Source organism: Dasypus novemcinctus, chromosome Y (assembly GCF_030445035.2).
Source record: "Dasypus novemcinctus isolate mDasNov1 chromosome Y, mDasNov1.1.hap2, whole genome shotgun sequence".
NCBI lineage: Eukaryota > Metazoa > Chordata > Mammalia > Cingulata > Dasypodidae > Dasypus > Dasypus novemcinctus.
This window is the reverse complement of record NC_092216.1, coordinates 15,805,640-15,822,668: the sequence shown is the minus strand read 5'-3', so window position 1 is coordinate 15,822,668 and position 17,029 is coordinate 15,805,640. Positions and strand designations below refer to the sequence as shown.

The window sequence follows — 17,029 nt, the reverse complement described above, 5'->3', positions numbered from 1 at the left end:
ATCTGCCTTCCAACTGTTGTTTTGTGATAAGACAAATAAATACAAATAATCGTTGCTGATTCCCCTGAAAATGCCTTGACATGACTCCTTTAGGATTTACATGGTTTGTACCTTTCTGTACGTCATTTACACTTTGCTAAATGACATAGAGCCTAGAGCTATTTTAAGGTTTGGAGTTGAAATGAAACTACTAAATCTTAAGAGTTTCTCTGTTCAACCAAGTTCTAAATCAAACCTAAAGCCAAAACACAGTTTCTGACTTGCTCAACTCACCCTCATCCTCTGTTGCTGGAGAAAACACCTAGAGTCTCTACAACAGTCACCTTCCTTGTACTCTCCACCTTCACACCATCTCTGCCCTTCTTCCCTCCCAGCACCCTGCAGGCAAGTCCCAGATACAGAGTGTGAAAAGTGAAAATCACAGCAGTTAGATGCGTTCAGTATCTACACCCCTCTAAAACAGTTAGTGGAGAATGGGGAAATCCTGTAACACCCACTGTCAGTTAAGTACTTTTTAGAGACCAGCAGAAATTAATGCCTACTGCAGTGTAGTCTTAGTATACACTAAGTTTATAATAAAAAGTAAATGCATGCAGGATCAGATTCCTTTATTTCTTCTGGTCTGGTGGATGGTCTTGGCAATAATTACAGAGATGCTTTCTGAAGATCTTTCATAGTCACTTTTATAAGGTTTGACATTCTTTGTTGAAAAACATCAAGTGTTAAGGTAAATTAAATTTTAATTCTTTATTTCTAAAATTATTCTGGAAATTGAATGGAGAATCTTTTTATTTTTGTTCACATTTTCACTTAGGTTTACCTGCTGAGAAAGTAAAATAGCAATTACTTCTCTTTCTTTCAACAATACCCACTGTAGAATTTAAACATTCCTAAAATGATAGTTTCCGTAGGAGGTGTATTAGTCAGCCAAAGGAGTGCTGATACAAAATACCAGGAATTGGTTGGTTTTTATAAAGGGTATTTATTTGGGGTAGGAGCTTACAGATACCAGGCCCTAGAGCATAAGTTACTTCCCTCACCAAAGACTGTATTCACATGTTGGAGCAAGATGGCTGCCAACATCTGTGAAGGTTCAGTCTTCTGGGTTCCTCCCTTCCAGGGTCTTGCTTCACTCTGGGTTCAAAGTTCCTCTCTTCCTGGGGCTTACTTCTCTTTCTTCTGTGTGCTTTCTTCCCTGGGTGCCAACTTAAGACTTCAGCATCAAACTCGAACGTCAAAACTCCAACATTAGGAACCCTCGACTCTGTCCTGTCCCATGCTTTTTAGGGCCAATGCCCTAATGACGTGGCCCAATCATAGCCCTAGTCATAACTTAATCATGCCCAGGTACTGACTAGATTACAAACATAATCCAATGTCTATTTTTGGAATTTATAACCATATCAAAGGGCTACACTCCACCATCTGAATTCTAGAAAGACATTACAGTATTTGAAAAAACCTTAAATCAGCAACAGTGCAAGTACTAAGTCATATCACAATCAGGTTAAGGAAATACAGTTTGTCTTGGGGCAAAGTCTGGTCTGCTATAGACCTGTGAAACTTAGAAAACAAGTCATTTACTTCCAGTACCCAAATGGACAGACAAAAGATAAACATTTTCATTGCAATGAGAAATTGGGAGGGAAACATGAGTCATGGGTCCTCTACAGTTCAAAAAACCTGCAAGGCATCCTCATTCGATTTCAACCCGAGAGTCATTCTTAAGTTGATGTTTTTTTTCTTTTTGGCTTATGGGAACCCACCCTTTCCACAGGCTTGCCCAATGGCCTTTTTCTAGGTTCTGCCCTCGTCAAGAATCTGGGTATCAACCAAGCTCCAGACCTCTTCCTCTAAGACTGTAGGGGTGATTGCCACACCTTACCCAATCTTTAGATTAGCATCTTAACTCTCCTAGTACAGTGACATGATGACAACATTCCCCCTAATCTTTGTCATGCAGGCTTATCTCTCTCAGAGCAACGAGTTGACCACCTGGCCTTCCCTAAGCTTTGGCATGCAGGCTCAACCCACTCAGAGCAACGAGTTCACCACCTGGCCTTCCCTAATCCTGGGCGGACATGTCCACCCCTCTCAGACTTCTGTGGTGCTCACCTTAACCACCGTAATCCTTGGGAAATGTGCTCTGCCCTCCCTGTACCCTGGGGCAGCAAAACTCCCCCAGAACATCCAACAGCAACATCCACCCTCTTCAACTGATGGGGCAAACTCACTGTCTGTATACATGGGTGGTTTTCCTTTCTTGGCCTAAGATGATGTCTTAATTCCAGATCTTTGCTTCGTCTTCAAACTGTTTTCCTCTTGAAGCTGTTTCTCCTTCAGTCTCTTCTTCCCATGACCCTTTTATTACAGGCCGACAGTGGTTTTCTTCATACAGCTCTCTCAAAATCATTGTTGGTTTAGCATGCAAGAAGCAGGGGTCCAAGCCACCAGAGAGTAAGACTTTCCACAAGTCTTTCCAAGATAACTGAATCTTCAATCCTCATTTACAAGTTCCAAGTTTAGTTCCATCCACAAATGGGGCACTTTCATCTAGGAGCCTGTTTTCCAGAGGCTTGGAGTTTCCAGAATCAGATTCTGTTATTGTTTGATCCCTACAATTCTGTCCTCAGCATACCTCTCTCATCTAGCATTTTGCTGTAAGATGCAAGCAGAAGCTAAGCCACATTGTCCTGGTTTACTTTGGAAATTTCTTCAGGCATATGCCCGGCTCTCCATTGTCAAATTCTGCCTTCCATAAAACAGCAAGACTAAATCTTGCTGAGTTCTCTGAAACTTGAAAACACTTATTGACTTTTCTCCAGTTTCCAATAATTGCTTCATTATTTACTGCTAATGCATCATAAAAAGTCTCTTTAGCTTCCATATTGCTATCAACAGTCTCTCAAAGCACACTAGGTCTTTTCTTCTAAGCATTTCTCAGTTTCTCAAAAAAAATACTCCTTACCCTTTCGTAAAACCATCCCAGCATTTGCTAATTGCAAAAGCACTTCCCCACTCCTTGGTACCAAATTCTGTATTAGTCAGCCACAGGGGTGACTGATGCAAAATACCACAAACTGGCTGGTTTTTCTAAAGGCTGTTTATTTGGGGTAGGAACTGAGAGATGCTAGACCACAAGTCTAAGTTACTTCCCTCGCCAAAGTCATTTTCATGTGTTGGAGCAAGATGGCTGCCAATGTCTATGAGAGTTCCTGGGTTCCCCCCTTCCAGGGTCTTGCTTCTCTCTGGGTACAAGTTTCCTCTCTTCCCATGGGTTGCTTCTTCCTGGGCTCAGGGTTCCTCTCTTCCTGGGTCTTGCTTCTCTTTCCTCTGTGTGCTTACTTCCCAGGGCTCCAGCTTAAGGTTTAAGCATTAAACTTCAATATCAAACTCCAACAGTAAGAACCCTCAACTCTGTCCTATCCCACATCTTTTATCTGTGATCCTCAACCCTTAGTGGGTGAGCATTCAACACCCTAATGATATGTCCCAATCAAATCCTTAGCCGTAATTTAATCATGCCCAGGTTCAGCCCAGATTACAAACATAATCCAATATCAATTTCTGGAATTCATAACCATATCAAACTGCTAAAAGGGGTGTGTATTGAAAAGCCCCCAAATTAACCTAATTTAAATGGTAGGTGCTGAGTATGAGCAGAAGAAACTAGAAAGGGTAAGATGCATTAGTACTCATCAAGTAAGCTTCGGAATCAGTATATCCTTAAATTGCTATCTGGGATGTCGTAGGCTGGAGGTAAACCTGTACCTTAGTTACTCAAGTCAAGAAAACTTCACAAATACCCAGCCTGTGACTGTGAAGCAATGTTGAGTGTTTTAAGATTTTTAATTTCATCAGCCAAACTCCAGGAAGGCCACTTAAATGAGTGTTTATTTTCATACATTAGTAGTTTTGGGAATAGATTTTTTTTCCTTTCCCATTGGAAAGACCCTTATGTTGAGTTTTGGGAGGAATTAACCACATCAACCTTTTCCATTAAATTGACCATAACTAATCTAGATAGGTAGAGGGCGTTTCAAAGGATGCTACCTACCATGTTTCTACTCTCCAGGAATCTTAATAAGTGGGGGTCCCAGCTCATTCCAGGACTTTTAAATTCATCCACTCTACATATTTAAATTTTTTAAAATTTATTTTATGTTTAGAGAACTGCAGCTGTTAAGATCCATGAAAAAAATTTTTTATGTTTGGAGATCAATCTGCAGCTATTAAGATTTCAAGTCCCTTCCCTCGTATTTTCCTATCCAAGTCTTGATACTATCTGCTTATTTATTTTTTACACTTTTTAAATTATAGTTAATAGATCACAGAGAATGTTACATTAAAAAACATAAAAAAACATAAAGAGGTTCCCACATATCCCACTCCTCACCTACCCATCTCATCATTTTTGTAAATTGAATTTTTTCAAAGATATGTATGTTACAAGTAAAGTTACATTAAAAAATATTAGAGGTTTTTGTATTCCCTCCACCCCCCACCCCACTCCTCCCACACCAACAACCTCCTCCATCATTGTGGCACACTCATCGCACTCGTTGAACACATTTTGAAGCAATCCTGCACCACATAGATAATAGTTTATCCTGTAGTACACACTCTCCCCTAGTACATTCAGTGGGTTATGGCAGGGTATATAAGGTCTGACATCTGACTCTGCAATATCATTTAGGACAACTCAAAAGTCGCCAAAATGCCCCCACATCAGATCTCTTCTTGCCTCTCCCTGCCCTCAGCAACTACTGTGGCCACTTTCTCCACTTCAATGCTACAATTTCTTCTATTTCTAGTCATAATAGTTTTATAGTAGAGTATCAGTAAGTCCTCTTTAATCCATATTTTATTCCTCCATTCTGTCTGCTTTTTTATTTGGATTTGCTTCATATTATTAACTTTCCATTGGAAAGGTGTTATAGTGTTCTGAGCCACAGCCCCCCCAAACATTGCCCCTCTTCTGTGGGAGGTGGGCACTTAGTTGCTTGAACCACATTCTCACTGCTCTTTCTTATTTATTTATTTATTTTCCTCTATTTTTTTTAAATGTTACATTAAAAAATGTAAGAGGTCCCCATATACCCCCCATACCCCTCACTCCACTACTCCGAAATCAACAACCGTTTTCATCATCATGGCACATTCATTGCATTTGGTGAATACATTTTGGAGCACTGCTGCACCACATGGGTAATGGTTTACATTGTAGTTTAACTCTTCCCCCAGTCCACCCAGTAGGCCATGGCAGGATATACAATGTCCAGCATCTGTCCCTGCAGTATCACCCAGGACAACTCCCAGTCCTGAAAATGCCCCCTCACCATATCTCTTCTTCCCTTTCCCTACTCTCTGCCCTTTTAAATTTGCTTGTTGTCTGCTCTGTTTTTGTTTTTTGCTTTTTCCTGGCTCATTTTCTGCTTGTTGTTTGTTAGTCTATAGGAGACACCTGGGACCAAACCTGGGACCTCCCGTGTGGGAGGCAGTTGCTCAGTTGCATCTGCTCCCCTGTTCTTCTCTAAGGAAAGGAAGAAATGAATTCTGTTTTTCAGCGTCTCTTAGAGTGAGATAGTCATCAGTTAGCCATTTTCTCCCCAAAATGATTTCAGCTTCTTAGGTAACAGTAAAGAGTTATAGTCTAAGATTGAGCCTCTGTAGTTTATCAGTGGTAAATTTTATGGTGTGTAGAAAATGTCCTTGGTTCTACAGGTCAGGGAAACTAGTGTCTTAAAAGTAGGTCATGTTTTCATAAAAATAGCTGAATATTCCATAATGTGTAAGAGAAATAAACAATTCAGACTGGTGACACTGAAGTCTGAGTATCTTTTGAAAGATTATTCTCTTGCTGAAGATAGATGAAGTAAGATTTTAATAAAGAATGGAATGGCTGCAATCTTATATTTTAAATTTAATGTGTAATATTTTAATGTATTTGCCAATTTTCAGTAAATGCAGAAATCAGTTTAAAAAAGAACTATGTACCTTTTAGTTTGTTTCATAAACTTTTTAAAGCACACAAAAAATCATGCATTTCTTAGGTCATAAAATGAGCCTTTTATAATTACTTAAACTCTAATGACATATTAATTGTGGAAATCGTGCTAATAATCAGTAGTTCTTCTTGCTCCTCAGACTGAATCTTTTTCATTGTCTTGTCTTTTAGTTCATTGATTCTTTATTCTGCCAGCCCCAATCTGCTGTTAAAACCCTCTAGAGAATTTTTCATTTCAATTATTATGGCCTTCATCTCCTATATTTCTATTTGGTTCTTTTTTAAAATTTCTGTTTCATTCACTCTTTTTATGATATCCTTTCATTCTTTGTATTTTTCTTTATCTCTTTGAGTAATTTTATAATACTATTATTATAGTCCATCATTTAAAAGCGGGTTCTCTGTCTTGAATATCCCTTTGTTGTTGTTTCCTTAAACTTTTGTTTTAGTAACATGTATGTTATATGGTTATAGGAAAGATGTCAATGGGGGAAAACGTGAGGGGGGTGGGGCCTACGGGAATCCCTTATATATTTGCTGTAAAAATTATGTAATCTAAAACTTCTTTAAAAATAAATTTAAAAATAATAAAGGAAGTGGGAGTGATACTTAAAATGGATTTAGGACGAGGAGAATAGATACCAATATAGAATGCAGATATGTTTATTTCTTTTTAAGATTTATTTATTTTATTTATTTCCCTCCCCTTCGCCCCTCCCACCCCAGTTGTCTGTTCTCTTTGTCTATTTCCTGCGTTTCTTTTTGTTGCGTCATCTTGTGTCAGCTCTCCGTGTGGGCAGCACCATTCTTAGGCAGGCTGCACTTTGTTTCATGCTGGGCAGCTCTCCTTACGGGGTGCACTCCTTGCGCGTGGGGCCCCCCTACGCAGGGGACACCCCTGCATGGCAGGGCACTCCTTGTGCGCATCAGCACTGCACATGGGACAGGTCCATACAGGTCAAGGAGGCCCGGGGTTTAAACCGTGGACCTCCCATGTGGTAGGCGGGCGCCCTAACCACTGGGCCAAATGTTTCTTATGTGAGCTGTAAATCGACTTGTGAGGCTTTGTCTGGTGCTATGAATATCAAACTCATACCCCTGGGTGTAGGCAGGATAATTTTAGGTGGGCAACACCTTGGTGATCATTACTGTTTGTATTTTATTGTATATTAGAAAAAATATGGCTAGCAAAGCAGTCAGTAAGTTATTTTTTAGGCTAAAGCATAAGTAGGAAATGATATTGAACTGAGATGATTTATGGAAAATGGCACATTGAGCATCGTATCCAGATATAGCACAGGTAGAATAAACAGAGTTTAGCAAGTACTGACCTAGCATATAAAAGATAACTCAGACAATGAAAGGAATAATCTTATATTTGGAGTTCCCTTAGAGGCCCACATGTGAAGGAGTAATAAAGAAGAAAAGTACCAGGCAGGATGACTAGTCTCTCCATTGGTACAAATGGTATCTCTGAGGCGCTCTTGTCTAGAGGACCTTCCTCTTTTGTACAGGGAAGGACTTCCTGTTTCTTGAGTATGAAATGGAGGCAATTCTTGATTTCAGTGGTATATTTTTCTCCCCATACATGTGAGAAAGAGGTGCAATAATCAGAATATATTCTTTGAAATTGCCTCTGCCCTTGTGATGAGGTAGAAAACTTTACCTTTGGCTATTACAGGTCCCTCTTCCCAGTACCATTGGTCTGTCCAGGCTCTGCTTCCTTGCACGTGGCTGCAGCATTGACAGTGTATGCCTGGAGCCTTCCAAAAGGGACTGTTGCTTCTGTCCATTAAGAACCTAGGCTTTCTTGTGGCACTTTTTCCTATTCCTCTTTCTCCTTTATCTCCCTTTTGGTATATGCCGTTTTGGGGATATTTAATTTCACTTATATCAGTGTTCCATTTATTTCAAAATAATGAGCCTAGCAGATATTTCCATAGAGAAATTTAGGTTGGCTTGCTCCGATCTTGTTGCCAGAACAAGGGACTGTGTGCTTAAAATGTAGTGTCAGTGCCTCTTCTTCTTTGATTGTCTCTTACCTGCAACCATGAAAAGGTAGAAAGAGACAGTTGTGAGTCTGTGGAGTATAGGAGATTGAGCATTTGTATTGTGCATCAGCTCCAGGGTAAGATCCTGCCTTCTGCTTTACTGCTTTGTGTCTTCCTTTTGAGAATTCTGTTTTTAGTGGTTTGTGTTTCAAATGTGTAAGGACTCCAAGTTTCCAAAGAAGATCATAGTATATTATTAACAGATTAACTTGAGCACGGGAGCCCTACCTGCTCTTCAGATCCTTCCTTGTAATGTTGATTTTTAGGATATTTATTATGGGGATGCAGATGTGGCTCAAGAGGTTGGGCACTCACTACCACAAAGGAAGGTCCTGGGTTTCGCTCTCAGTGCCTCCTAAATAAAATGAATAAGGTAGTGAGCTGACATGATGGGCTGGTGTAATGAGCCCAAAGAGATGTTGTAATGAAGAGACACAATGAGGAAACACAACAAGTACGGAGGAGAGGTGGCTCAAGTGAATGGTGGTCTCCCTGCCACATGGGAGGTCCTAGGGTCAGTTTTTGTTGCCTCCTAAAAAGTAGATGAACAGTAAGCACAGACAACAAGGGAAGGGACAATAAATAAAGAAAATAAATCTTTTTTTTAAAGGATGTTCATTATGTATTATTGTCTTCCCTCTTTAGGTGGTTATAGTGCTATAAACAAACTTGATGATCCATTTGCAGTTCCTGTGGAAAAAGATTTTCCTGTAGAAAAATATTGCATGGAGAGGGAACCTCTGAATGCACAGTCTGCTAACCAGGCTGCTGCTATATCCTACAGCCCCAGCCTCTGGCTGGAAAGAAAATGTAAAGTCTTAGAAGATAGTAGCCAAACTGAGACAACTGTGGAGGAGCTGCCAGAGGACCCTCTTCTGAAAACCGAACAAAGACAGGACTGTAAAAGTGAGCTCAGTCATCTTTTGTGGTCGTGCACCCAAAATGGACATTTCTGTACGTTTTGGTATGAAGCATGCTGGTTACCTGAGGTGTAAACAGTGAGGAGAAAGTACAACGGCAGGAATTGGCCCTACTTCTCCCAATCTGGAATCATCTGAACCTTAGAGAACAATCAGAGCAACAGGTATCAGCAGTAGGTAGCAAGCCTGCCTGCCAAAGCAGGGAAGGTTTGACTGAGGCAGTGTAGCCCAGACATTGCACAAGGGAACAACAGTACTGAAGAGAAGCCTAACAGGGAAAATTTAGTGGCCAGAGGCATTAGAAGCTGGTCAGATGAGTCCTTCAAATGCAGTGACAATGAGCAAGAAAGGAGGGGCTGTCCCTCTTCATTATCCGTGTGAATCGTGCTGGCCCTGCCTCTTGGATAGGGGTCACCTACCCATTGTCTTTACGGGAATGAACCATGATGGGACCTTAGTGCCATAGAAGTAGATTTTGACTGGAATATGGTAGGCAGGAGAGTTATTTCTTTGTTTCCACACACACCTACTCTCCCCTCCCTACTTCCTCCCCCTGCTTTGATTTGAACATAGAGTGAGGAGTACAGCAGGGAGGGGCTTGTAGAGAAGTTTTGGTTGCCACAGAGAGTTTGCCAGTGCCTTTATTGTAGCCCCAGGTTGCCTTCTAGGCCCTGAACCCCAAGTCTGGTCTCCTTGGGAGATCTTACAGCGAGTCCCAGAGGGAAGGGGCAGAGAGTAGAAAGAGCTGTTTTTTGGTTCTCTTCTTTGGACTCTTTTAAGAAACTTGCCATTTGTTGTCTTGTGGGTTAAACTATTTGTCATTTGAATGTGAGATAATTAAAATATTGGATTAATATCTTGAAAACATCACTGGTCTACAAAAACTGAAGTTGCTTCTGTGATTAGTGTTAACAATGGACTTTTATTTCCCCACGTGATATGTTGTATAACACTTGTTTCTCTCCCTCCCTCTTTCTTGCCTGTCCCCACCACCTCCTTATTTAGATTTGCCTGGGTTCTTTGTCTCTCTGTCCACGAAGAGCCTTTCATGCAGCAATACAGACAACAAGAGGCAGGCTGAGCCAGGCTGCACACCAGCCTCAAGGCAGCTTTCCAAACAGCAGACAATTAAAGAAAACCTAAAGACACGTGTTCTGTACACAAAGAAAGAAGAGGGTTACCAGCCTGCATCTTCCTTGGAGAAATATACTGACCACAGCGAGAAGCCATCTGGGAAGAGACTGTGCAAAACCAAGCACTTGATACCTCTGGAACCAAGGACAAGGTTGTCACTGACAGGGGACACCTTTGCTGAAAACGATGACAAGGTACTTCTTGACAGCTCCCTCCTACCTTTGGGTCTCTGAGTACATCCCTGTCTGCCTCCTTCTCAGGGATAAGCTTTCCTTTTCCTTAACATGTTGACTGTCCTCCATCCCCAAACACCAAATAGTACTCCTCTATTCCCAGAGATGCTTCCAGAGTGTTGATGAAGTTGCACATTTTTAAGATAGGAACTCATTCTTCCAACCAATGAAACCCCTTTGATGCTGCAGTCCCTAAAAAGAAGAAAGTGCCTTCCTTCTCTCAGTTTTGTAATCTGGGAAGGTGGAGGGAAAAAGGTTATGTTGAAAATACACCTTCAACTCTGTGCACTGTATGGTTTTGCAATAGGTGACAGTTCCAAGATTCAGAAAGCAGTATGAGTCGAATCTGGACTACAATTTGTCACCAGTCAAGCAAGAGGAGAAGTCCTTTGACCATTTGCAGCAGTTACTACCAGTCTCCCAGTTCTTGCAGCTGCCACAACGAACTTCCCCTGAAGGGACCACTCGATCAAACCCAATGCCCCTGAAAGTACGGAAAGTTTTTGTCAATAAGAATGCTGGTGAGACCCTTCTGCATCGGGCAGCCCGACTTGGTTATGAGGTGAATCTTCTCTTTGGGGCTCTGCATTACAGTGGTGGGGGCATCTTGGCTAGGAGTTTGGAGGTCTTGGGTATTGGAGATTCCTGTTGTAGAAGCAAGCAAGGAGGGCTGGAGTTCAGGGGAGACAGTGTAGGCAGACCTGACCATTGAGCTTCTGGAAAGAAGAGCTGGGTTCATGAGGAGGAAGTCCTATGAGGCTTATCCCCAAACTCCAAGTCCCATTCCCCGTTTTTCCTATCGTATTTCTGCCCTTCCCACCATGGCCAATGAAGGTAGCTTATATTGACTGAGCTGTTAACTCTGTGTTCCTTCTAGGTCCATATGACCCACAGTAGCTTGTTGAACTCTTTCTGTAGCCTCTTACAGGTTAATATTATCCATGCATTTAGATGAGGAAACTATATATATATAAATAAATATGTATGTATGTATGTATGTATACATGTGTATATATATGGAGGTACCTGGGATTGAACCCAGGACCTTGTACATACAAAGCAGGTGCTCACCACTAAGTTACGCCTGCTCTTCCTTTTACATTTTAAAATCTCTTTTAGAAAGATTACGCTGTCTATCCTTGAGTGTCTCCCCACCACACATTTGTCATTTGAAACTGTGTAACAGTCTGCAGGGCAAAGGTGTTGTTTTTTGTTTTTTTTTTAAGATTCATTTTATTTATTCCTCCCCTCTCCCCCATGTCTGCTGTGCTTGCTGTCTGCTTTCTGTGTCCATCTGCTGTGCGTTCTTCTGTCTGCTTGTTTTCTCTTTTAGGAGGCACTGGGAACCAATCTTGGGACTTTCCAAGGTGTGTCATTTTCTGTTGTGTTTGATCCGCTCCCTGGTTTGTTGTGTCTCATTGTCTTTCCTCTGTGTCTCTTTTTGTTGTTGTTGTTGCATAATCCTGTTGCATCAGCACTCTGCATGAGCGAGCTACCCTCCACTATGAGGCCCTAGGAACCCCCATATGGTAGATGGGAGCCCAGTCACACGAGCCACATTCACTTCCCACATTGACTTTTTAGGTGCTGGCATTATCCCTTTCTAAGTTAAATGGTGAAAAAAAAAATGTAGCTCATCTGAGTGGGAGTAGCATCCTCATAAAGATTTCTTTCTATTCTTCATGTCATAACCAACCTAGTGATTATGAAGTAGTATCATTTTGTGTGTTTTCAGAAAAGATTTATTTATTTATTCATTTCCCCCTATATTAGTCAGCAAAAGGGTGCTGATGAAAAATACAAGCAATCTGTTGGCTTTTATAAAGGGTATTTATTTGGGGTAGAAGCTTACAGTTACCAGGTCATAAAGTGTAATTTATTACCCTTACCAAAGTCTGTTGCCACGTGTTGGAGCAAGATGGCTGCTGACGTCTCCCAGGGCTCAGGCTTCCTGGGTTCCTCTCTTCCCAGGGTGCATTTCTCTCTGGTCTCAGCTTCTTTGTTTTCTCTATAAGGTCAGCTGTAGACCATAAGGCTCTCTAAGGCTTTGCCCCTCTCCACATGGCCTGTTGACTATCACTTGACTGGCTCTGTCTCTCCCTGGGGCTTGATTCTCTCCAGACTCAGCTACTCTTCTCTGTGTGCTTACTTCCCCAGTTCCAGCTGAAAACTCTGGCATTAGAACAACCAACTCCTCTATGCTGTTTAGTTTCTATGAGTCACCACCCACCAAAGGGGCACAGACTCAACATCCTGCTGATGTGGCCCAATCAAAGCATTAATCATAATTTAATCACACCCAGCTACTAACCAGGTAGCACTGGGAACCAGTCCTGGGAACTTCCAGAGTGGGAGAGAGGCACTCAATCCCTTTGCCACCTCAGCTCCCTGGATTACTGTGTCTCATATTGTCTCTCCTCTGTGTCTTTTATGATTGTGTCGTTTTGCTGCACTAACTCTCCAATTGGGCCAGCTTGCCACATGAGCCAGCACTCCTATGTGGGTCAGCTCTCCTCTGTAGGCCAGCAACCCTGTGTCCTGCATGAGACAGCACTCCTATATGGGCCAGCTCTCCTGTGTAGGCCAGCAACCCTGTGTGGGCCAACACTCCTGCATGAGACAGCACCCCTGTGTGGGCTAGCACCCCTGCATGGGCCAGCATTCCTGTGCAGGCCAGCCCTCCACTCAGGTCAGCTTACTGCATGGGCCAGCACTCTGTGTGGGCCAGCTTGCCTTCACTAGGAAGCCCTGGGAACTGAACGCTGGGCCTCCCATATGGTAGATGGGAACCCAGTTGCTTGAGCCATATCTGCTTCCCTGAAGTAGTATCTTATGGTTTGATTTGTATTGATTGATTATTAGTAATGTCAAGCATCTTTGCATTTGCTTATTTGCCCTTAGTAAATCTTCTTTGGAGAAAGATCTTATTTGCCCTTTTATTAAATATCCATTTATTAATTGGGTCATTTGTTTTTTTGATGTTGAATAGAAGGATTTCTTTATATGATATTAAAATCCTTATCAAATAATATGATTTGCAACTGTTTACTCCCAATTGGAGTTTGTTTTTTCACTTTCTTGGCAAAGTGCTATGATGCACAAATGTAAATAATTTTAATAAAATCCAGTTAAATCTAGGTCACCAGTTTCGTTGCCTAACTTTTTTATAAACATGTATTACAACAACTTACAACTTAGATTTTCCCATTTTAATTATCTTTCAAGTGTACACTTCAGTGGTATTAATTACATTCAAGCTATTGTGCTGCCGTCTCTGACACCCATTACCCAAAATTTTCCTTACCTCAGACAGAAGCTTTGCACACTTTAAGCAACAACAGCCCTATCCCCTTAATTCCCGGCCCAGGAAGACAGTAATCCACTATCTATTACTGAGGATTTGCATATTCTAGGTATTTTCACATAAGTGAGATCAGACAGTATCTGACTTTTTGTGACTTTTATGTCATACAACATGATGTTTACAGTGTTCATTCATGTTGTAGCATATATTAAAGCATCCTTATTTTTTATTATTGAATACTATTCCATTGTGTGTTATAGCACGTTGTTTACTCTGATACCTAATTTTGTTTTTATTTTGGAGAAGTTGTAGTTTTATAGAAAAAGCATGCATAAAATTCAGTCTTCCCATATACCACAGTATAGTAATTTGATACAGTTATGAATTCTAGAAATAGATATTGGATTATGTTTGTAAACTGGTCTCTGTACCTGGGTGTGATTAAATTATGATTAGGGCTTTGATTGGGCCATGTCAGTAGGGTGTTGAGGCCACAACCCTTGGTGGGAGGGGACCCAAAGATAAAAGACATGGTGAAGGACACAGTTGAAGGGTTTTGATGTTGGAGTTTGATGCTGAAGACTTAAGCTGAAGCTGAGCAAGTGAACACATGCCAGATGAAAATAGAAGAATAGAGGCAACTCCTTGGACATGGCAGAAGCAAGAGCTGAGAAAGAGGAGCCCAGGAAGCATGCACCCTCACAAACGACAGGCAGCCATCTTGTGCCAACACGTGAAAAGACTTTGGTGAGGAAGGTAACCTATGCTTTGTGGCATAGCTCCTACCCTTTATAAAAGCCAATATGCTTCTCTTCTGGTATATTGCATTAGCACTCCTTTGGCTGACTAATACACCATCCTAATATTAACATCTTGCATTGGTTTGATATATTTGTTAAAATTCATGAAAGAACATGTTATAATCCATAGTTTACAGATGGGTTTCAGTGCCTGTGCTGTATGGTGTCCTATGCTTGTTTTTAAAATTTTTATTCTGGTCACATATAAACAACCTGAAATTTCCCCTTTAATCACATTCAAATAGGTAATTTAGTTTTGTTAATTATGTTCACAAAGTTGTGGTGCTTTTTATGTCTTCTTCTTGTTCTTTGTTACTCAAACTACATGTTGGAAATTTTATTGATCTTTTCAAAGAAACAATTCTGTTTCATTAATGCTCTCCACTGTTTTTTCCCCCATTATTTGTCTTTTTTAAATTAAGAAGTTGTAGCTCTACAGAAAATTCAAACATACAATACATGTAATACAGAGTTCTCATGTCACCCTATATATAACACCTTACATTAGTGTGGTATGTTTGTTAGCATTAATGAAAGAACATTTATTATTTTATTATTATTAAAGAAACTGGATTTTGTAAATATTACATCAAAAGTTGGGGACTTTCATATACCTCAGCCCTTCCCACTCCCACACTTTTGCCCGTTAACATCTCTTATTAGTGTGCTACATTTATTAAAAGTTGAGGAACACACATTGAAACATTACTAATAACTGGGCATAGTTTAGTAAACATAGTTTGCACTATGGTTTATACTTTGCATCACAGCGCTTTACAGGTTTTGACAAAATGTTTAATGTCCTCTATCCATCATTGCAGTGTCATGCAGAACAAATCCAATGTTCCTGAAATGCCCCATGTTACATCTCTTTTTCCCTCTGTCTCTTCTCAGAATGTCTGGTGGTCACTGCCTTTATATCAGTGTTGCAAGTTCTTCCATTGCTGGAATAATAAGTCTGTTTCAGTCTGTCATTGCATTCCCCCTTATGTTTGTTCATTCCTCAACCTTGAGGACTTGGGGATGGTGATGCCCACTTTACTTCCAGTTTGAGAGGGGGCTTAGATCCCATGAGGTGTATTGATGAAACTGTCTTGCTGGCAGGTGTAGATACTCTCTTGGGGGATGGCAGGCGTAGATACTGTCTTGGGGGATGGGTGTTGTCCATCATTATCCTTTTGTTAGTTGTCCAGGGTTAATCTGATGAATTAGAGGAGGGTAGGTGTTGGCTGTAACTCTGCTGAGATAAAGGGCTCAGTGGGCATGTTTACATTGAAAGATTTAAGTCTCTGGGACCTATATTTAACAGGTATAGTGCTAATTATATGTTCAAATAGAAGGAACATAAGAACCAAAGAAACATGTGTAGGAAAATTAAAACTTGAGTCCAATGATGATAGCTTGAGGGGATAGGTTTTCATGTGTTCCAACGTAGGGCACACTGACAAGGTGCTGAATTCCTGAGACTGTTTCTCCTGCCTATAGTTTCTAAAAATCTCTAGAGCCCTTGCTGGAGGCACGGTTTACTGTGGCAGTCAGTGAGATCCTCCTAAGAGGTGAATAAGCATAATCTCTGGAATGACCTCCCTACTCACTCAGCAATCTCTTAGCCATAAAAACTCATTTGTATTTAATAGTTATCCCTCTCGATCAAGGTCTTTATTCAAATGCTTCATTAGTTGTTACTTGGTAACAGTCTCTCAGTGTCAGGGAGGCTCATCCCTGGGAGCCAGGTCCCACGCTGTTGGGAAGGTAGTGAGTTTATATGCTGCGGTTGGTTTAGAGAGAGGCCACTTTTGAACAACGAGGAGGTTTTCAGGAGGTAACTCTTTGGAAATATATATTGTTAGACTAAGTTTCAATTTCACAAGAAAAAGATTAAAAGAACAATTTAAAAATTGTACTATTATAATTCTATTATTAGCTATAGTATATTATTTACTATATGGTTTAGAGTTTGTTGTATAGTTTTATGTTAAAAAGTTTTTCTCTAACATATATGTAACCTAAAAATTCCCCTCTTAATGACATTTACATGAGTTATCCATTGCTGTTTATTACATTCACAGTGCTGTGGTACTGTTATGTCCATTCTTTACTAAAACTTTACAATCAAACCAGAGACTCTGCAGAACTTAGACATTAACTACTAATTCCCTATCTGGTAAACTATACCCAAGATTATGACTCTTGAGTTTGCTTATTCAAAGTTTTCATGTCAGTGAGATCATACAATATTTACTGTTTTATGTCTAGATTATTCTACCCAACATAATGTCTTCAAGGTCCATCCATCTTGTTGCTTGTATCAGAACTTCAATTTTATTTCCAAATGAGTAATATTCCATTGTGTGAATATACCATATTTTGTTTATTCATTTATTGGTGGATGGGTTGCTTTCATCTTAAGGGAATTGCAAATAATGCCTCTATGAACAGCTGCATACAAATATCTGTTTGAGTCCTTGTTTACATTTCTTCTTTATATTGTATTATATTATACCTAGTAGTGGGATTGCCTGGTTATATGATATTCTGTACTTAATGAGGAACCACAAAACTGTCTTCCACAGGAGTTGC

The 17,029-nt window shown here is 40.5% G+C and overlaps 1 protein-coding gene across 1 annotated transcript in view; it reads left to right on the top strand.

Annotated features, from left to right (window-relative positions):
* Nucleotides 1-17,029, top strand: part of LOC139438262 (BCL-6 corepressor-like) — a 161,907-nt gene that overhangs the window by 7,197 nt on the left and 137,681 nt on the right. The window contains 5 exon segments of the mRNA XM_071213401.1: nt 8,704-8,958; nt 9,048-9,210; nt 9,212-9,336; nt 9,984-10,306; nt 10,653-10,907. Of these exon segments, the coding sequence (XP_071069502.1) occupies nt 8,704-8,958; nt 9,048-9,210; nt 9,212-9,336; nt 9,984-10,306; nt 10,653-10,907 (1,121 nt within the window).